The 22,051-nt window shown below is 43.9% G+C and overlaps 1 protein-coding gene across 1 annotated transcript in view; it reads right to left on the minus strand.

The window, feature by feature from the left end:
• DCHS2 (dachsous cadherin-related 2) overlaps positions 1 to 21,376 on the minus strand; it is a 122,541-nt gene extending 101,165 nt beyond the window's left edge. Inside the window, 1 exon segment of the mRNA XM_075709484.1 lies at positions 19,538 to 21,376. Coding sequence (XP_075565599.1) covers positions 19,538 to 21,376 — 1,839 coding nt within the window.
• Positions 21,377 to 22,051: the final 675 nt, after the last annotated feature.

Consider the following 22,051-nt stretch of genomic DNA (forward strand, 5'->3'; position numbering starts at 1 on the left):
CGTACAAGACAGATATAAAAAGCTGAAACAGCTTCAGTTGCAAATCAAGTAAGAAAAATAAACTAGTCACATGGTCAAAGGGTAGAAATACTACACACCTTAATAAAATATTAAAAACACAGAAGAAACAAAATTAGTTTTTGTAGATTGTGTAGAGGATTGGTAGCAAAGAACCCTCCCTCCCATTCCAATTTAAGCACTATCAATCATCCTGCCCACTGCTCAGTAACGCTGGCTTACCTGAAAGCACAACTGCAGAAGAGCCTCGGTAACCTGGGCATGCCCCATGTTCCGTATTGCTGGGTTTAGAGGCCAAAAACTTTACATGAGGCTAGATATGGGTCAGAGCTGGACCCTGGCATAGGTAGGAGTGAGAAAGGTAACTAATTATTCTTTTTAATTCCCTTTATTACAAACATCAGTGTCACAGAGAAAAATCAGTGTATCTTTTTTGCACAATTCCTATGGAAAATCGATGTCTAAAATTCACCAAAAGATGCATTTTAAATATCTGCTGGACTTGTAGAAGTTTTCTAGGTACCGCCTCTGCTAAGATGTGAAATAACCCTAACTTTTGCTGTGCAGGCTCACCACAACCTGACATTTGTAAAGGGGGCTTTCTAATCAAATAATAAAGCCTGTGAATGGCAGAATACTTGACTACTTCATGGGGTAGCAGGCTCATTGTAACGTGTTGTTCTAATGATCTCTATAGACTAACCTGGCAATTTTAAATTGGGCATGCACTTACCACACCTCACTACCTTAAGAATACCTTTCAGATACTATCAAAATGGCTAACTAAAGACAAAAAGATGACAAAGACATCTACTGCTAACTTCCTAAACCCATCCACTTCTAATCACACAGAGAACAACAGCACAAACTCTTGTTAAGCAGAGTTCACTAAAATACAATCCTTGTCAAAGGAAAATACAGTCTGTGAGACTTAAAAATACATACAACTACCAAAATGCAAAGCTTTGTGATCAACAGACATTCAGGACACTATCTAAACTTACTGAAGTTTTAATTGCAATGCAAAGGTTTAAGTTTCCAGTAATCCATTTTTCCTGCTCACAACACATACTAACCAAAGACAGACATAACACAGACTTCAGCAATATAATACTCCACTAAGTGGCAAGTGAAGGCAAGAGGCACATTAAATGCTGAACAAGTGAAATTTCTAAGGAATGGGAATGAATACATTAATAATCTCTCCTGCAGAAATTAAATCTATTAGGCAATTAACTTCCTAAAGTGTTAACATCCCACTGCAGTGAATGCAGCTGAGTCTGTACCCATAGGATTGTTAACACCTGGACAAAGCAATTAGGCTCCAAAGGAACTCGTTACCATTCCCAGCAAATGCTCCTGCAGAAGCGTTCCTGAAGACTTTCACATTTTTATGCCATCTCTACAACTTCACTGCAGGACCCTCCCAAGTCAACTACTGATATTCAGTGTCCTCTGCTTTATATTGAACTAATTGATTCAAGATAATTAAGTCAGGCTTTCATTCTTAAAGAGGCCTCTGGGGGAAATAAACCAACAGCAGTGACAGGGTGGGAGTACAAACAAAGAAAACTGAAATGTCACAGTAACCTCTCCTTTACGAATGAGAACCTTGCTTTACTGTCCAGGACTTTTCTTTCTCTTTCAACTTTCCTTTCTTAGGTCTTATTTCTGCAAGATAAATTCCATGTTCTGGTTTTCTTATCATCGGTTTCCTGGGAAACATCCTGGCATGCTACAGTGTCTCACTAGAATAGTATCACAATGATTAGGAACACCTTGCGGACTAGAAATGTTTTCCAAGCACAAGTCTATATCTGTGATTGTGAAAAATATAGTCTGAATTGTGTCCGTTTTTAATGATCAGGAAAAGCCTTCACTTACAGATATCACACACCCCCTTCCGGAAAATAAGAAATGGGAGCTTGATTCCTGCCTCAGTCCCTGTATGAGTGAATTAACAACTGAGCTATCAGAAAAAAAAGGGAGAGCATTTACATCACTAATTGCTTTGCTTTGCTTTCCTTGAAGGATCAAAAAAATTTGCTTTATTTCCAAAGAACGTTAATGTTTCATTCAGCCTGCAACACCTTGTTAATTTCATATTTAATTTGAAATAGAAAAAAGCAACAAAATAAATTTCAAGTTCATTCTAACTGAAAGCCGGTATTAATTTTTCAGCTCAGACAAGGCAGGATAAGATCTGAAGCACCGAACCAGAAGAAGTGTGATAAAAGAGCTAACAGAAGCCACAGCTCTGGGGATGTGAACCAGAGAAGATATCAATAACAGCCTAATCCTGCTACTACTTATTCTGCGCTGCTGGTCTAAATGTCAAAACCATATTGATGATCCAAAAAATTTACCTAAAAGTACTTCAGACTGATGGTGCTGGAGTTACAGAAAATTGATAAATTACCCCAAAACACATAGATTGAAAGAACAAATTAAAGATGGCTCTATCAAATTAATGTTTGTATTTTAAGTTTTTGAATAATTTATCACATAAAGATTATCCACATTATTGATGCTGCAGCTCGAAGAGATTAATATGCTTAGAGCCTACGAAGTGTCTGAAGATATAAAATCCTCTTGCGATTATCACAAATACACACAATGTTCCCAATATCTAAATCTGTGTACTATGTTACAGTTTGCAAGAAGGTCTACAATGACTGCACATGAGGAGGACGTGTACTATTCCAGCAAGCTGAATAATTCTAGAGTAGTTATATGCAAAAAAAGTGTTCTTGAAGTTCACATTTTAAACAAGAGTATCCAAATAACTGAAGCATAACTTACGCTTCTGTATCTGATTGAATCCCATTTTCATTATCTTTTAAAGGAGAAGTAACACTACCACTTCATTTTTGCGAAAGAATATGACAAGAATCTTGAATGGACAGATTACTGTATACTTGGTAAAAAGCATGGAGATATCTAAAGAGAAGCAAGTGTTCTAGATATATATGTTATCAAATGGGTCTATCAGCTTAACATCTAGCTCTGAAAATGGACCTTTTTACAGCAAGGAAAAAAATAAGCCAGCCTGCCTATCACTTTATCAGCATGTCCCCTTCAATGGTTTGCAACAAAAATATTCACTACTTTAGAGGAAATCTCTTCCCTGAAATTGATTACTCTCTTTTTCCCCACCCAATGGCTGCAGAGTTTGTTTTTAGATCACAGTTTGTTACACAATGGAAATTTGTATCAAACAGAAGCCTCATATACCTACACTCTTACATTATCGTGTTGCAAATGACCAGAACATATTGAGCACATGAAGTGCCTGTAACTGTGACTCCTCCAAAAGATGCTGCTGCAACTGATGGTCAGTTCCTGTCTCACAGCTAGAAGAGTGTTCCAGTAGATAAGTCTGGAGACCAGTATATTTAATGCTAATCATATGCTTCATGTCATTACAAAACCATTTGCATAAATCCTTAACTTCGTAACACATCTGTTCTGGGTGAGTGTCCTTCACTTTGACAGTGTTCAGTTACATACAAAAAGAAAACTGATACATCCTTTTGCTCTGAAAGCTTAATTGAATTCCTGGCAGTTTGTAGAACTCCACTTCAATCCTATTGACCATGTGAAACTCCCACAAAGGCATTCATCCCCAAACTGGGATTCTTTCTTTTTTCCTTTCAGGTGTTTTTAAGCACAGGAATCACATACATTTGCAACACAACTCACACAAACCTAAACACTCTGCAGGACTCTTTCCAGAGACAATTCATCATGTTCTCCTTGGCTCTGGTCATCTTTCTCTTCTGACCACCAAGTCATGATAATGACAAAATGCCTTTTTGTCCTGGCTACAGTTGATGGCAGCTTAATATTCCAGTCTCATCTCTGTCTCTGTTAGTCTGCCTCCTTCTTATACCTTACAACTGTTTTTATCTTCCATCAATAGTTTACTTACTTGGGTCTTCTTCTCCCACTTGGTACATGCAACAGCTAAGTTATAAACAAAAGTAGGCTGAATTATAGCCACCAAAGTTCTCATACTCATACTGAAGAACTTCACAGATGCAAGAGGAATAGGACTGAGATGTTTATTCTCCCCAGTCATGACCAGTTCCTATTTCTTGCTTTTTACAGATGCATCTTATTTAATCAATAAATATTAATTCTAAAAGGGATTACAGATATTCTAAATATTCATAAGTCCTGAATTTTCTAGAGCATTTTTAAAAGTAGGATGAGGAATATGACAGATGACTGTCTGCCTCTTGAGGCTCTCTGAAGGCTTCATTAACAATTCCACCCAAGAAAAGCAGTTTTAATATCGCACAGTGAGAATATCCACACTCACTGTGACAGTCCAGCAGTATTCCCTGTAAACAACTCATGAACTTTGTCTGACATTTGGAAATTGTTTATAAAACAAGTATTGTTTTTTCACCAAGTAACTCTCATACACACCATTTCCAACCATACCACCTCAAACAGACAGAATGACTGGCCTTTAAGAATAACAATTGCTTCATTGGGTGAGGTTGATTAAATTCATGAATGAATTTTCTCCTGCTTGTCTACAAGGAGGAAGTGGAGGGAGTGGAGAACACCCAAGTAAGAAAAATTCACTAAGAGTAGATGAAACACAAGCTTAAAAAGACTTGAAAGAAGAGCCTACACAGGGGGCAATCTTGGTAATTTTCAGAGAGGACAAAGATGTGGTTTTATTTAACTGGAGACACATAAGATTCATGTGAGAACAAAATGTGAGAAAACCTTTGTTATGAAGAAAAGGCAGAAGGTGCAGAAGCCAAGAGGAGCTGGGCTGAATCCCAACAGTCACTTGAAAGATTTATGGTATCTACAGAAGGTGCTTAGAGACCCCACGGAGGTTCAGATTCCAGGGGCTTAAAGAATGAATGGCCTAATGAAATAAATCCCTAACACATCAGCCAATGGAATGCCCCACCAGAGGAGGAACTGCACCCCCAGTTAATCTGCATGTTATTAAAAAATAAACAAAACAGAATGAATTAATGTGCAAGTCTATGAGCCAAGAGAAACATAGATGGTTAGCACTCAGAGCAAGAAGATGAGATTTTAACAGCTGTAAAGTGTTGAGCTGATGCTCAGAGAATATGTTGTTCGGCAGATTTTTTTCCCAGCATCACACGGAATAAAGCTCAGTATCTGCTATAGGCCTCCTTGGCCCCACGGTTAGATTTGAAGATACACAGAGAGAATTATAATACTCCTGGAGAAAGAATATCTCTAGGAATCATTTCTTCATGAGGAGCTTTAACTTCTCAGAGATTCACAAATCAATGAAAATAATAAAGCCATTGGAAATGAATACTTCAGACCATCTAATTATAACTTAAGTTTAAATTAAACAGAGGAATAAACAACAGTTAGTCTGTATCTCAAAGTTTCCAAGTGATGAATACATAATGTTAAAAATTGACAAAGACAAAAAAAGGGGTTTGGATATGAGAGAAGTCTGGGACTTCAGTCAATCATGATAAAAATATATAGGTATTCATGAAAGAAGAGAATAAGCAGAAATGGGTGTGCTAAGATGAGAAGATAGGATGCTGTTAAAATTGGCCATTTTGCTAGAGCTGAAGGAGTATCTTCCTCACTTCTGCCATCAGCAAAGATCGTGGCCATCGTAACTAGAGTGAGAATACAGGAATGGAAGTTATGCATCTTAAAATTCAAACAGCATTCAAAGTGGGAGGACCCAACCTAGAACTATTAAAGAACTGACAAATAAAACTACAAGCTTGCAGCCATAACCATTCTAGATCTTAACGAAACGATCTCTCTTGAAAATATCAAATGCAGGGACTACATTTAGAAAAGGACAACTGTATGTGGGCACTACAATCCTATCAGCCTGACCTAAACAGATACAAATTTTAGAACAAGTTTCAAAGAATAAAGAGAAGATAGAAAAGAAGATAAAATAAAACATTTTGCCAAGTACCTCAGTATCCTTTCAATAATGGGATTTTTCTAGACACACAAGTAAGTTGATCTGGATTTAGTAAAGCAACTAATGGAAATCACATTTCTTTACATTTTATTTAGTACAGACAACACAGCTATTAGTCAAAGAATCATATGGTAAGAAACTAGGTAAAGAAGAAATGAAAACAAGATGTCTTGAAAAAGGGAAGTAACAAATGGGTTGGTTGTATTGATAACCAGCTTGTTAAATCTGTTCAACAGCCAGAAAAAAATCAGAACATAAGCACTTCAATAACATTCACCATTTCTTGAAACTAGAAAGCTCTGTCAATGTAGAAGATCAAGAGGATCTTTATACAGAAGAACTAGAAGGCTGAAGTAATAAAAATAGAATGACAAAATATGAAATTACATACTAACAAACTGATAATTATTTTCTGTAAGCTGGGAATTTATTCATTTGAAACTGAGAGGAGAAAAAAAAAATACATGGATGACTATAAGTCAAAGTGATCCAGCCTAAAAAAAGACAAATGCAAACTGATTTAGGTGAGATATTACCAGTTAAGTATTAACATTCCTGTGCAAATAACTTGTCAGTTCCCATTTGGAAAATACTGAGTACAGATGATGGGGCAGAGAGGTCGGGTGGTCTGGCTAGAGCCAGGGACTTGATGAAAACACCTGCCTGCCCATGCATTTCAGAAGGCGCAGCAGTTCTGCTCCGCTTCCCAGAAATGTGGGGTGGGCGAGGGGAGGTGTAGTCACTGGGAGCCCTTGGGGATGGCAGCTACTGAGATACCTGATAATCCCTGGCAATGTTTCCAACCTTCATCCTCACTTTCTAGCAAAATAACCACGATTTAGTGCATGCTCATAGGCCTAAAACATGGTTTCCATTATGAGCAATTAGTAAGAATAACGCCATAGCATAAAATCAAAGTCCAAAAAGTACGCTTTAAGTGGCATCCAGTAAGATACAATAAACTTCAAAAATCTCCCAGGAAACATAAATGTTTTTCAACATGGTGTTTCAACAACAGAGTTTTAGAAACTGCAGGATAGCTTGTGTCCCATGACTACAGGGTTCTGGAAATGTAACACATGTTCTCGTCTAACTTGTAAATACTGGCTTGGGTCCTCCCTTCAGACAAACATTTCTGAAAATTAAAAGCAGTCAGCCTTTCAAAAAGTGTGTTTCAACTGTCAGGTCTTTCCACCCCTTGGAGATACAGGCACAAATGGAGATTAAAATTAAAAAAAAAAAAAAAGGTAATTGTTGTTTAGTTCCATGAAAATTTAAACCTTACTTCTTTAATTACAAGTTACAAACCAAAGAGATTTAGGGTTTGGTTTTTTCAATGGAAAGAGAACACAAAAGCAGCCTGGTATCAGAGCAGAATCATTATAAGACTGCAGCACTGCCAAAATTATTGCTAAAGACATCAACTTCAAAGACAGCTAAAAAAAGAAAAGAAGAAACAAATTCCAGGATATGGAGTTTTACTTTAATAGTAACAAAAGGGAGCAAACAAACAAACAAACAAGAGACGCCAAATATATGGTGTTTTGCCTTTCTTCTTTCTTTTTAGAAAAACAAAACACTCTCTCTTAGATCCTTTAAAAATTATACAAACGTTAAATCCAACGGAAAAAAGAATTTTCTAAGTTGTGACTTTGTTTTCAAATTAAACTTTTGGGGAAAATAATTATTCTACTATTACTAGTGATGGCAGCACATATTGTTTTAAAATATGTTACACTAAGAAGTTCTGTGCTCTGGGAGAGCAGGTCACATTTGTACTGCAGTTTATTTCATTCCCTTGCTCCTACAGCATTATGCATACAGCTCGCTCTCTCCCCCTCAGAAACCCAAAGACACACATTAAATTAGTTGGGATTTTCAAAATCCAGAGAACCTGAAACCCCCCCAAAGAACAAGTTGTGGCCGATTTCACTGCAGCTTATGTTCCTTAACTCCCTGTATGCTTGTACAACAAAAGCTTTTTTAAAAAGAGCCTCCCAGTTCCCCACTGCCTCACAACTTGTGCAGCCATCAATTGGCGTGATGTTGTTGTATAGTATTACCATATGGTAGCATTTTACACTTACTTTGCACAGGCTTATAGATCTACACAAAGCAGAAGGCAGGCAGGAATTACCAGGTTCGGTCGTTTTTAAAACCCAGCATTACCAAATCTTGTGCTGTGTGTTAAACAGCCAGTCTTCAATTAGAACAATTTTTGCCCTGTCCTATTTTTGTGCCGTGAGCTGGAGACTGGATCCTGACAGGGCCCCAAAGACCGACTGACCCTTGGTACTAACGGTGCTAAAAGCTACCCCAGAGCCACACTAGAGTAACTACAAATGTAAGCACAGCATGCCCCAAGAAGTCTGAAGTGCTTTCAGTGATTTCATTTCTCAAAGAGCTGTAAAATCAAATTCTATTCGATGTCTTTAAGAGCAAGAGTAACACTACAGCACACAAAATGCTCAAAACAGGAACCAACCTGTTGAAAACTGAGCAAGCTCTGAGCTGGTACATTCAGGTTACTGCTCCCCTTCCCCCAAATGTAACTGCAAATTTTAAGGTTTAAATTCTGTTTTGATACATTCTTGAGATTAACATATTTTCTAATAGTACACAAAAAAAACTATCTATACAGCATGCACTTACGGTACAACATACAGCGTAAGCATTAACAAAAGGATAATCCTTTTCTCAAAGAGCTTATTCTCCTCCATTTGGGAGCATCTTAAGACAACTGAAATCTTTTCAGAAGATAACAATGGACATGCTTTTTTAAGTCCATGCCCATGTAAGTGCACATCAATCCTACAGAAATGTCATCAAGCATCATAGTGATAAAAGTACCAAACTGAAATGTATCCATAAAATCAGCTAATTAATAAAAACGTTGGGAATTTCTTACAGAATCAAACTGGATAAATATCCAAGGCAATAGCCTATCAAAAGATTAATAATGTATCCCTAAGTGAAAATAATTAGGTGCCTATGGAGAATGTTTAATATGTAAACTCATTTGTGTACGGAAGCAGAGGTAAAGATCAATAGATCTGTGACTGATAACGGTCTATGAGAAAACATAGTTTCATACAAATGATAGGTCTATTATCAATGCAGCCACACCACAGAAGGACACTTGGGAGAAAAGGCTTTGGTAAATCATTACTCTGGAATGTCTGGACATGAATTCAGAATTCAAAGCAACTACAAAACGTAGCAGGAAAAACTGAATGTGCAGTATAAAATTGTATTTATTCGGGGTTTACACATTTGAAAACAAAAGGTCATGTAGAAGGTAATGTACCAGGGGCTGAGTGCAGTCATCTCCAGCAGTTAGTCTCTGACTGGTAAGATACATCCAATTCCTTGGACACTGCATTAAAGCATATGTGTTTGTTTATAACTTTAAAAAAAACAGGGCATATACAAGTTGTTTGTCTCGCATATGTTTACTCAGACATTAGTTAAAAAACTGCCTTCCTGTTACCCTTTTCCCACTACCAGATGTAGGCACAAGCCAGTGGAAGTGGCGCAGACATAAGCGTGACAACCTAATTCTCTGTATGAGGGAAGTAGCTGGGGATGGGGAGGGGGAAGGGGAGACAAAAACACTTTACACAAGGTCAGTGCAGGAGATTGAGACATCTGTCAAGGCTGGAACTTAGTACACAGCAAATACCGTTGGTACTGCAACAGTTTTATGCTTAAAGCAGTACAGCCTGTGAGCACAAGAAAATTGGCATGACAGTGTCCTGATTTTTATTTTAGGTCATAGCCAGCAGGAAACGGAGCTAGTAAAGTCTGGCATAAATGTAATGCTTGTTTTCATTTAGTGCAAAGGAGAGGAAGAGACAGAACCTAGAGCTGCGTCTCTAATGCTGTACTTTCAGTTACAAAACGAAAACCCACTTCTAAACAAAGCACTATTTCAAAGTCCATAGAGTTGGTCCATCTACAGTAACCCACGTATCAATGGGAAGCTAGTGGAAGTGAGGACATAGGCACAAAAAAGGGTTGCAACATAAGCCTCATCCCTTAAAACACGTTCTGCTAACTCTCACTGTCAGATGCTACCACGAAGAGTGAGGCTTCAGGTTGTATTGTCAAGTTTACCCACATAAAGAAAGCCTAATTAAAACTTTCTTTACACTTCTTGATTTAAATGGGACTGAGTGAGGAATAGGAACTGATTTCGTAGACACCACAATTTCATCAGTAATCCACCTACTTTGGTACATAGTTCCTGCATCTACCCTGAAAACCCTAACCAAGCAATTATGAAGAGGAACTGTCAGAGATTTTACATCCAAGCATAGCTGGCCAGCACACGGGTCCTTACAAACAGCCCTTCTGCATTAAAAAGCATTAGCAGTTACTGTAAATGCTGACAGTTACTACATTTGGTCATGTATTGTTAGATAGGATAAACTGTTTAATCTGCTCCACATTTTTTTATATATCTATAAAATTATATATACAAATTTATATAGGAGAGCAGTTCAGTACAAAAAGGTGAGAAGTATCTGCACATCTTTTGTTGCAATGCTAAATACACCACCGCTGGACATGTTCTCCAGGCGTGATGTAAATCCCTTGCAATTCAGCATTCACCAGAGAAGAATGATTTCACCTAAGTGCCAATGAAATTAAAAAGCTCCTGATTTTGTACAGCGTCTTAGAGAGGAGTCTCAAAGAGCTTAGAACTGATTGAAAGAACTGTGATTTATAAGTAGTATTTTAAAAATCTATTACTCCTCCTAAAAGAAACACCTTTTTACAAAGATTAGTAAACTTCCTTCGTAGACCGAGAGCAAGGATACTATTTTCTGTCAAATTCTATAAAATGTGAACTTTCTTCTACTGTATCACTTTCGTAAACATGGCTTAATTTTGTATTTTCACCAGTGGCACATTTAAGCCTTCGGCGTTCAAGAGTAGCTGCTGGCCAAATGCTAATTTTTTGTTTCAGCTAACAAGAATGAGTACTGGAAATGAGATGGAGAGGTGATGTAACAGATGTGTGAAATCACAAGTAGTCGGGACCAATCATTCTCTCTGTCTCCAGATTCAAAGCAAAGGGACAATTGCTCATGGAGCAGGTAGCTGCACGCCCCTTGCCACAGTACATTGTGGCTGATGATACTTGAGAGAAGCTGAGGGCTAGGTATGTTTCACAGAAAAAATCCATTCAGGGTTACAAATACATAGGAACTCTATCTTGCTTGGGACATCCTTGAGCTGAAAATGGTTGAACACTGAGAATCCATGAGGGAAAGATTCACCTATGTTTGCCCTGTTCTTACACTCGTTCAGGGTGTACGCTTTTAGCATCTATGAGAAAAAGGATATGGGGCTAGATGGGATATTGCTCTGATCCAATACATACACAGGCTCTTAGGTCTAACACCTGGCCAAGTGAGCTGTGTGACATTTCCCCCCAAGTGTTTTGTTAGCCGATATCGTGCCTCTGTACTGTGGAGACCTGCAGCAGGATTTGGATCATCAGTTGGACAGAGCGCCCCACTCCTCACTACAGCAGTGTTCACAGTACTTACCATTTTACACTAATGTGGACTAGGGATTGCTCAGACAAACTCTATTATTACTGCACTGCAGAACAAGTTTCTCCCAGCTATCTACATGCACACTGAAGCCCATAAAGCTTCTGAGTAGGTTCTAAATCAAACTGATGCATTTTAAGAGAGAAATGCAGACTCTGTAAATCACTGATGTTTTTTCAGCATGTAATTAGAAGTTTATTTTCAAGAATGAATTGAGCAGCGAAGTAAAATAAAAAGGCTCATTCTGCAGCATGTCAATCTGTTTGCATAGTAAGCTGGAACTGAAGAGGTTCCTAACTCATCTATTTCCCAATGCTTTAAAACCTTCCAGGAAAGGCTAAGCCTTCTGCTGACCTAGCAATTTATGAAAATCTATACGGATGATAAACCGACATTAATATTTGATAAATGAACAGATAGGCCATACCCAGCCATTTGCAGCTCATTAATAATTTGCTCAAGTGTATTATAAGACAACTGCTGAAGTAAGCTCTTTCTATAAAGGTGAACACGAGCAAACCCACTACATTTCTGAATTGGAATGCCTTCAATCTGAAGAAGTAGTTCACAATCATTACTCCAGAAGGTCAGAGGCTATGAATGAACACTTGCTGGACACTTAACAATGTTTATTCATTATGCTGCATAAAACTCTACAAACTTAGCAGCCAAAAGTATTCAAGGACTCTGTGTTTGCCACTGGTGCTCTGAGTAGTCTTTTAGCTAATATTTTAATACAGAGATCTCTGCAGTATAAAGCACATGATTAAGGCTATTTAATATCATTACTCTCCTCTTCCACTACCCCAAAGCTAGGGATACATCTAATTTCTCTAACAACAATACCTTTATCATGCATGTCTCTTTTCTCATCATGGCTATAGACTGAAGTGTGCAGACAATTTCAGACTTTGCCATGCACAAGCCTTCAAACTTCCCTTTTTCCCAGACCCAGCTTTCTGACATCAATTAAAAGACTTCCCTGAGAACTGGGAAAAAAGGTCATTTTCTGCAGTAATTTTTAAAATGTTTTTGTTCTCAAACTTTCACATAATTTTTAATTTGCAAATAAAAGCCAAATGTTTCCATGTCAATGTTTTTGATGTGTCAATGTTTCGTATGTTCACCGAGTGGTGGGTTTAGTTAGGAAACAGCTGTAGATTCAGTACCCGGGCGGGGAGGGGACATAATTACTTACCTCTGGAGATCTGTTTTTTGCAGGTGTTGGACGCTGAAAATTTAACACTTGCCACATTTAAGAGTAACTACAAACTAAGAGCAGCAAAAGTCAAAGGCTTCCACCTGCGATTTCTCACATCCTTGCATTTTCAGGATCAGAGCTTCTTACATCTACAAAGCATCCATTCAGTGTTGGATGCTGGCACTGGAAGGACCGCATCAAGGAACAGACTCTCATTCTTATCAACATTTCAATTATTAAATGGAACAGTTTTCCTATTGTTAAAAAGGTATAAGGGCACCATAATTAGAATTCTTAAGCAAAAGAATATGGAGAAATCCTATTCATTTAAAGTTACTTAAAAATAATGATTAAAAAAATAATTTGGTTTTCTGATTTTTTTCATTTTTCTCCTTTCATGCAATAAGCTCAGCACTGCAATCAGCAGACTACTGCACAGATTCAAAGAGACATTTATTAATCTCTGAGCCCAGACCATCCACATTTCTAAAGCTACATATTAATAGATTACAAAAAGTTGTGCATAGTCATGAATATAGCCACAAAGCTATTATAATCTACTGAGAATCTACTCAATGGCTTCTGGAGTGCAACAGGGTATTTGCTGTGAATTTAGAAAGAAACAATTGCTACAAAATCATATACCTAACAGATAAATGACAACATGTTAACTGCTTTCAGACTCAGTAAAATAATAATACGAATTGGATGAACAAATAAATAGTTTTGCATCATAGTTACAGGTTAGATGATAAATTTCTTCACTGTAACTGTAGCTCAGTCTGGGGTTTGGTCTTCCTGTTGTCAATTGTGTTAGTTTTAAAACACAGTAGCATTCTAAGTCAACAAACAAAATCTGTCTTTTCTGCAGCTGACTTCTTTAAATCAGATGCAGAGAAAACTAGACCTGGAAAGCTCAAGAAGCCAGCAGAGGAATACATGGCCTGATCTCTTCTAGCTTCTTTTTGTCTTACCTCTAACTAGGATGAGTTGGATTTTATAGCTCTTTATAACTTATGTGAACCTAGTTTGCTGGCTTCATTTCTGGTTTCAGTAATTGCAGTGTGGACTAAAGGATCCAGAACCAAAACCATCAGAGAAAGGACTGTCGTTTTAGCTCGTTGCTTCAACATCCAGGGAAAGAAAAGGAAGAAGATGCAGTCAATGCTGCTACCTGCTCAGCAGCTCAATGACAGATGACAGTCTAAGTGTCCATCCCTCACAGCACAGATGTATCCTCCATCCCTTTTTGTCCTCTTAGTTTTCTTTTTTTCTTTTGCAGAAGACAGAGAAAAATTAGGAAAAGATGCATGTTAAAATGTCTTTTTTAGAACTCTCTCATTCTGCAAGTACCTCTTAGAAATGTGTATTCCAAGTAAGAATGAACAACTTCTCTCAAATATACTAAGCACTTAAAAAAATCCTCAAAACCCATGCATCCTTCTTACCTATATTATACCTTTAAATATTATTTTCTAAAAACCCACAGGTTTATTATTCCATAATTTCTGGTACACCTAGATTAGCTTTAAGAGCTTTAAACAAAATCTTTCTTTGCTGTCATTGCATTTACAAACCCCGCCACAATCTCAGCATCAGAAAGTCTGTTATTTTTAAATAAAAGGAACTGAGGAGCTCTAACCGGTGAGTTAAAACAGTCTCCTTAGTGGACCAGAAAAGTGCAAGTTGTCATAACAGTGGAATGCATACGGGTCTTTATCATTTGACAGATAACGTGTTTTTTCTCTTCTGCTCTGTCAGAGATGACTCTAACGCCAATAAACATGTATTTTCTAATAAACCATAAAAGAAAATAGTAAAAAACCACTGGCATGACTGTCACTAATTTGTGACAATTAATGTTCTCTTCAAGATGCAATTACAGGTACATAACTCATTCTACTTTTCATAAGAGTGCATGTGCAGTATAAAGTGAATGACATTTATGCCACAGGGTACCTTACAAGCTACAGCAGTAGCTACCCCGGCAGTGGAAGTCCATTTAACGTACAAGCCCCAAACAGATACAGAATGTACTATGATGTATAACACAAAATAAACACCTTCATTAAGTTCAAAATACAAGTTCAGCTGAGAGCTGCCACAGTCACCAAATCTCTTTGTAACTATAAGTTCTGCACAGCCCAATAAGGGAGAAACACTCTTTTATGCAGGAGTCCCTGGAGGATGCAAAACCAGAACAGGGTGTTTCCACCCCGTCAAGGTAAAAGGAACAACACCAGGAAAACTGGTGCCAACCTGATGTGCTGAATTATTTCCCTTTAGATCAAGTTTTAGCCTGCATCATGACAGAGAGAGATAAAAATATAATATATTGCTATTTCAGCTAGAAGACTTGAAATCCTGACAAACCTGGTAACTCAGTACTATAATTTGGAGACATGTTGTACTGAAGAGAACTGTAACAATGAGTATTGAGAAGCACTGCAATCACCTAAAAAAGCTTGAGAACAAAATTTGTAATCAGAAAGAAGCCTACGTTAGCAAAGCAGGTCTACAGCAAAGCTTTATTCCTTAATTCATTCATAGGATTAAGAGAATGGCTCAGAAAAGAGACACTTTGCTACAGTCCTCACTCTTAGGCCACAGAGGTGCAATCATCACAGAGATATACATCATCAGATGCTAAATCCACCTAAAATTGCCAAGCTGACACGAAGAAGTGCAGAAACAGGACACAATCATCACCATCACTCAACAGTCTGTAGGCATTTGTAATCACATTGGTCCTTGAGAATGGGAAGAAAGGTATAACAAGAAAAACAGGAGAAAGCCCAAGGTGCTCTCACTCATTGCTCCATCTTGTCCCCCTTCTAGGTCATGCTGAAGATCTTCAGGAAACAGATTCATATTATGCTGAAAGTTCCTCATCATAATTGAATAAGAAATGTCATCCATAAGGCCAGCAACCACTCAAAAATAACATACAGTACCTCTACATGAAGGAACAGGGATGTTGATACACCTGCAAAAATCAAAGCATTACTAAAACGTCTGCTGACATCACATCATACAAGGAGCGCTTCTGCTGCTTCCACTTTTGTTACTGCAAATTGCCTTGGTCTACAGTTTCTCTCCAACTGTGTTCACCTTTGCCTCCCTGTGCCTTTATCTTTTCTTGTTTTGCTTCTTCTTCATCATCCCACTGGTAAAGCTTAAATTTTAACAAAGGTGTGTCTATAACAACCAGTAATAAACCAGAAGTTCAGTATCTAAAAATAGACAAAAATGTGAAGATAACGTCTTCAAAAATCGACCGATGTTTCACTGCATACCTTTGCTCCACTTTCTAATGTCCAATAACCCATTACTTTCCCATTGATTTTCCCTTTTCTTCATTTAGACTTTCTCCCATTTGTCTGCTCAGATTTCTGATCTCCACCTGTGTTATTTTCCCCAGCACTGCAATCATCACATTGCCACATTTCTTTCTTATACTAGCTGATGCAAACAAATTCCACTTATTTTTCAGGAGGCAGCTTCTCCCTTACTGGTCAGTCTACACTGGAAGGGAGAGCCTTTTGTCAACACAGAAAAGCCCGCACGTATGCCTGGAATAAAGCAGCGTTTCCAGAAGTGGCTGAAAACTATGTCTTCTAAGCACACAGTTAATTCTTCTAACCAGTGAATTCCCACAGAGTAGGAGAAGCGTGTCAAAGACAGACTTATATGCAAGTTGATCCACTTCATAAATCTAGCCCACATTATGGGCTAGATTTGTGGAGAGTAAGGAGGGAATGAAGATCGCCTAGATAATAATCACAGCAGGAGTAAAAGATTTCCCAGAAGGAAAGAAATCTCCTAGTATCAACATGCAGTCAAGAACACAAGGGAATAAATCGCCCAGTATTTAGTGGCTGGGCAGAGCTACAGCAAAGCACTAGGGCAGAAAACTCTAGACACACGATCTATAAAGCGATGGCTTGTCACCAGCTGGTCCCCAAGCAAAGGTCACTAATGAGCACGACTTCAGCAATGCACTACTGCAAGGGCCCCTCTGCTTGCAGAGGCGAAAGACCAGAAGGTTTAGAAGGCCTCCAGCTACTGTAATTGTGATCTGAACACAAATGAGAGCACAAACGTTTATCACAAATGTGTGATAAACAACCGTAGTCCTCTTCTGCTGCCCCCCAGTTTGTGGAGCAGGAGCAGCTAAGTGACATGAGTAGCCTCCTTCAGCATCTTGGTTCATTTCCAGTTCTCCAGGAGCAGCAATAACACAGTCCGTGGTTACCTCCTTTTCATGCTAGCTTTTAACTCCAAGAGCCCACTTAGAGACAGGACTCACACCACGTACCCTGAAAAACGGCTTGGCCAAACCAAAACCTATTTTCTTCATTCTTATCACTCGCTGCAACTCCTGGAGCAACATAAACGAAGCCGCCTGCTTCATGATAGCTTTTCCTGCTCACAGTGGCTGAGTAGAAGGAAAATGGGGGAAAAGACACTGGGATAACTTTAAAAGGCCGGTAAGTTTAGAGTTTAAAAGGTGGGTATGTTTAAAGCTTAAGCCTACTATACAATGCAATGCGAAACGTGGACATCACTGTGATGATCCAGGATTAAACTTGGACATCACTGTGATGATCCAGGATTAACCAGCAAGTGGGAACACCAGCTTCCTTCCCTGGCAGTCCACGGGATGCTCATCCACTATTCCTCCCATGCACATCTCTCGTGCCTCATTCTCCTTCACCTTTGGCTTTAATATCCCAAGTTTGACCACTCAGCCACCAGGACCTAACTATTTTTTTTCTGCTCTCTGAACAGGATTATGGCAGTACAGTGACGCTTTCAAAGTTCAGTGCACCACGGATGATATCCGCAGCACGTGACAGCTTTGACCTGCTAGAAAATCTGCACTATTAGTATATCAAAACCTACAGGAAAAAGAAATAGGAAAACCACAATCACAGGTTATGTTCTTTAAAACGCTTCAGGAATCCTTCCGGATGCTTTTACCTGATTAAATAAAAGGAAAAAAAAAAAAAATCGCTATTCGTCGACTCCAGCCGCGGCACCGGGCTGTGGCACCCCGGCGCCTGCTGTCCCGCTGCCTTTCAGCACCACGGACGCCCGCGCCCGCCCGCAGGGGCCGGGGCTGCAGTAAGGCCCCTCGCTCCTCCCCGGGAGAACTTTTAAAGGTGAACTTTTAAAATTACGTTAGTAACTTTCTCCTGGGCTTTCCTGGAGCCACCGGTGTAGGATATCCTTTTTTTCCCCCCGGGGGTGGAGGAAAAAGAAAGGGCAGTGATGGGATTTTCGTTTCAGTTTGGGATACGCAATAAAAAGCTCCGTGAGCTCAACCTTCCCACACTTTTTATAGATTGATTTTGATTAGAGCTGTGCAAATTGTGTACTTCTTGAGCTCAGAATGCAATTTAAAAAAAAAAAAAGAGAGAGGAAAATGCTTTTTGTTGAAGTAAATGATTGTTAGACCCAAAACATCATCAATGACTCCTGATTTAAGAAAATAAATTGTCGGCCTCCCGGAGATAAAGACAGAATGACTTTTCTTCAAAAGTACTGAGAAAACACATTGCAACTCTCCCTAGGTCTCCCCTTCAAGCACAGTTTTTCCCCAAATTCGTGTAAGTTTCTGCACAAAGTCTGAAATTTGTACCTTCACCTAGGATCAACTGCTGTGAATCTTCTACTGGTGGAAAAGACTTTCAAAGGTGTAAATTCTGGTTCAAAGGTATAAATTCTGAAATGTCTTTCCAAGCTGAATGCAAAAGGGCTATGTGGGAACTCCTGGCCCCGCAAAGCCTCCACTCAACCTCACTTGCAAAGACTACAGGGTTTTCTGACGGGCAAGCAGAACATTTTTTCCTGTTAGCATTCATCAGTTTCCGTGAAGGCAAAGTGAACTGATTCTCTTCATCAGCAGAGCGCTCTGGCAACACTGGAGAGCCCCAGAAGCGCTTTTTCATTTCAGGTCCCTCAGGCTTTTTAATTTCAGGACATTGCCTGGCTACCTCCCTGCTTTTCCTGCGGGTCACACCTACCCTCAGAGGGGGGTCGTACTGATTTTACTCTGAGGACTGTCCCAAGTCCTTGAAAAGCATCACCCCCTCCAGGACTTGAGGAGAGCGGAGACTTGATTCTCCCTGCAGAGCCGAGCTTCCCTGCTCACTGCCCATGCCACAGGTTGGATGGGGTAAGGAACACCTTTCTGAGGGCGCTCGGGAGGATTAGAGGACTCCGCGCGCCCCGACTTCCAGTACTTAAAGGGGGCCTATAGGAAGGATGGGGACAATCTTTTTAGCAAAGCCTGTTGTGACAGGACAAGGAATAATGGATTTAAACTAAAGGAGGGTAGATTTAGACTGGACATAAGGAAGAAATTTTTTCCAATGAGGGTGGCGAAGCACTGGAACGGGTTGCCCAGAGAGGTGGTGGAGGCCCCATCCCTGGCAACATTCCAGGTCAGGTTGGCTGGGGCTGTGAGCAACCTGATCCAGTTAAAGCTGTCCCTGCTCGCTGCAGGGGGTTGGGCTGGATGAGCTCTAAAGGTCCCTTCCAACCCAACGCATTCTGTGATGCTACGACCCGCTCAGCTCCGCGGCCGGCGCTCCCGCCTCCCACCCGCGTGCTGAACGGCGACGCCGTCGGGCGCGGGGGGCTGAGGGCAGCAGCCCGCAGGCCGCGGCGGCGCAGGCCCGCTCCGCTCCGCTCCGCGCCGCGCCAGCTCCCCGCCCACCGCCCTGCCGGGCCGGGCCGGGCCATGCCGGGCCGGGCCGGGCCCCGTCCGCTCGCACGGCTCACCTGCAGGAGGCAGCGGCCGGGGGCGGCGTGCTCGGGCAGGCGGCCGCGGTAGACCTGCCGCTCGAAGCGGGGCTCGTTGTCGTTGGCGTCCTCCACGCGGACGCTGAGGCGGCAGGCGGCGGCGCGCGGCGGGCGCCCGCCGTCCCGCGCCACCACGCGCAGCTCCAGCGCCGCCTGCCGCTCCCGGTCCAGGCGGGCGCGCGTGCTGACGGCGCCGCTCCGCGCGTCGATGCGCAGCAGGGCCAGGGCGGCCGGCTCGCCCTCCAGCGCGTACCGCACCTCGGCGTTGGGCGAGCCCGGCTCGTCGGCGTCGGAGGCGCTGAGGCGGAGCACGGCGGTGCCGGGGGAGGCGGCCTCGGAGACGGCGGCGCGGTAGTGGGGCTGCGGGAAGGCGGGCGCCTCGTCGTTGAGGTCGGCGACGCGCAGCAGCAGCGGCTCCTCGGCCGAGAGCGGCGGCGCGCCGCCGTCGGTGGCCACCAGCCGCAGCTCGTAGAGGTCGCGGCTCTCGCGGTCCAGCGGCCCCGCCACGCAGAGGAAGAAGACGCCGGCGCCGGCCGGCCGCAGCGCGAAGGCGCCCTCGCCGCCCAGCAGCGCCAGCGCGACGCCGCCGCCCCCGCCCGCCGCCCCGCCGCCCTCCGCGTCGGCGTCCGAGACGGAGACGCGGGCCACGTAGTCGCCGGGCCGCGCCCCCTCGGAGACCCGCGGGCCGCCGCTCTCGGTCAGGTAGAGCAGGCGGATGGCGGGGCGGTTGTCGTTCACGTCCAGCACGGCCACGGAGACGAGGGCGCTGGAGACCTCGGGCGGGGCGCCGCCGTCCCGCGCCTCCACGACCAGGCGGTGCAGGGCCCGCGCCTCCCGGTCCAGCGGGCGGCGGAGGCGCAGCAGCCCGCTGCGCTCCTCCACCGCGAAGTAGCCGTCGGGGTCGCTCTGCCGCCGGTTGATGGCGTAGCGCACCTCGCCGTTGGCGCCCAGGTCCGGGTCGGTGGCCCGCAGGCGGCAGACGGCGGTGCCCGGCGGCGCGTCCTCCCGCAGCCGCGCCCGGTACTCGCCGCGGCTGAAGGCGGGCGCGTTGTCGTTCTCGTCCAGCACCCGCACCCGCACCCGCAGCCGGCCGCGGCGCCGCGGGCTGCCGCCGTCCCAGGCCTCCACCAGCAGCCGGTGCGCCTCCGCCCGCTCGCGGTCCAGCCGCCGCAGCAGCACCAGCTCCAGCGGCTCCGGCCGCCCGTAGCGCAGCCGGAAGAGCGGCGGCTCCCCCGCCGCGCCGCCCGCCTCCAGCAGCGCGTAGCCCTGCGTGCCGAAGCGGCCGGCGTCGGGGTCGCGGGCGGCCGGCAGGCGGAAGGCGGTGCCGGGCGGGCTGAGCTCGGAGACGTCGAGCTGCAGGCGGTCCCGCGGGAAGCGCGGCGGGTGGTCGTTCACGTCGGCCACCGCGATCTCCACCTGCACCACCTCGCCGCGCAGCGTGGCCGCCGCGAAGCTGTAGCGCGCCCGCCGCTCCCGGTCCAGCCGCCGCGCCGTGCGGATGATGCCCGTCTCCGCCTGGACGTGGAAGTCCGCCAGCACCGCCGACTCGCCGCTCCCCTCCGACAGCAGGAAGCCCCCCGCCGCCCCCGCGCCCGCCGGCAGCCCGGCGCGGATGTCCCCCACCAGCGTCTCGGCCGGCAGCCCCTCGTCCACGGACAGACTGAGGTTGTACACCGGCGCCGCCGCCGCGCCGCCGCCCGCCGCCCACAGCCACAGCGGCAGCAGCAGCGCCAGCGCCCGCCCCGTCGGGGCACCGCCGCCTCGCCCGCCCCGCCACCCGCGCCCCGGGCACCTGCCGCCCCGCCGCCGCCGCGCCATGCTCCGCCGCTAAGCCGGCATCGCGGGCAGCCGCCGCTCCCCGCCTCTCCCCGCCGCCGGGCAGGTGGCTTCGCCCCGCCGCCGCGGGAGCGACTCCGCCGCGCCGCCGCCGGTGCTGGGAAGGACAAGCCCGGGCGAGGGGGCGGGGAGGGCGGTTCCCCCCCCCCCCCCCCGCCGCCCCCCGCAGCGCTGCCGGGCCGCCGCCCGCCCACCCCGCGCCCGGGGGCTGGCGTCCCCCGCGCACGGACGTGTCGCGCAGGGTGCTTCCAAAAGGGGAGGCCTTCGCCGAAATTGATTCCTCGGGGAATCGGCTGGCTCGGCTGCTGGGGGGGGGACGGGGGGGGACACGGGGGGAGCGGTGGCGAGCGCACGGGCTGGCTCTAGGCGCAGAGGCATGCCTCCTGAGGGAGGAGAATTTAAATGAGACGGAAATCTGCGAGGATAAACGGGTTCGCTCCGTTCAGCAAGCATTTTTCTCGCCTTAATATTCTGGTCCTCGTTTTCCATGAAAAGGCTTGCTGGTTATCCTAGCACTAGGTCAGTAAATAGCGCTCAGCACAGCAGGGAAGCGTTTACCAGAAATAACCTTGAAGTAGAAACTTCCATCGGCTTCGGCGAGACCAGGATTTCCTTCCTTTTTCACTATTCCTGACTCCCATATCTAACCGGCAATGG

Source organism: Pelecanus crispus, chromosome 4 (assembly GCF_030463565.1).
Source record: "Pelecanus crispus isolate bPelCri1 chromosome 4, bPelCri1.pri, whole genome shotgun sequence".
NCBI classification, from domain to species: domain Eukaryota; kingdom Metazoa; phylum Chordata; class Aves; order Pelecaniformes; family Pelecanidae; genus Pelecanus; species Pelecanus crispus.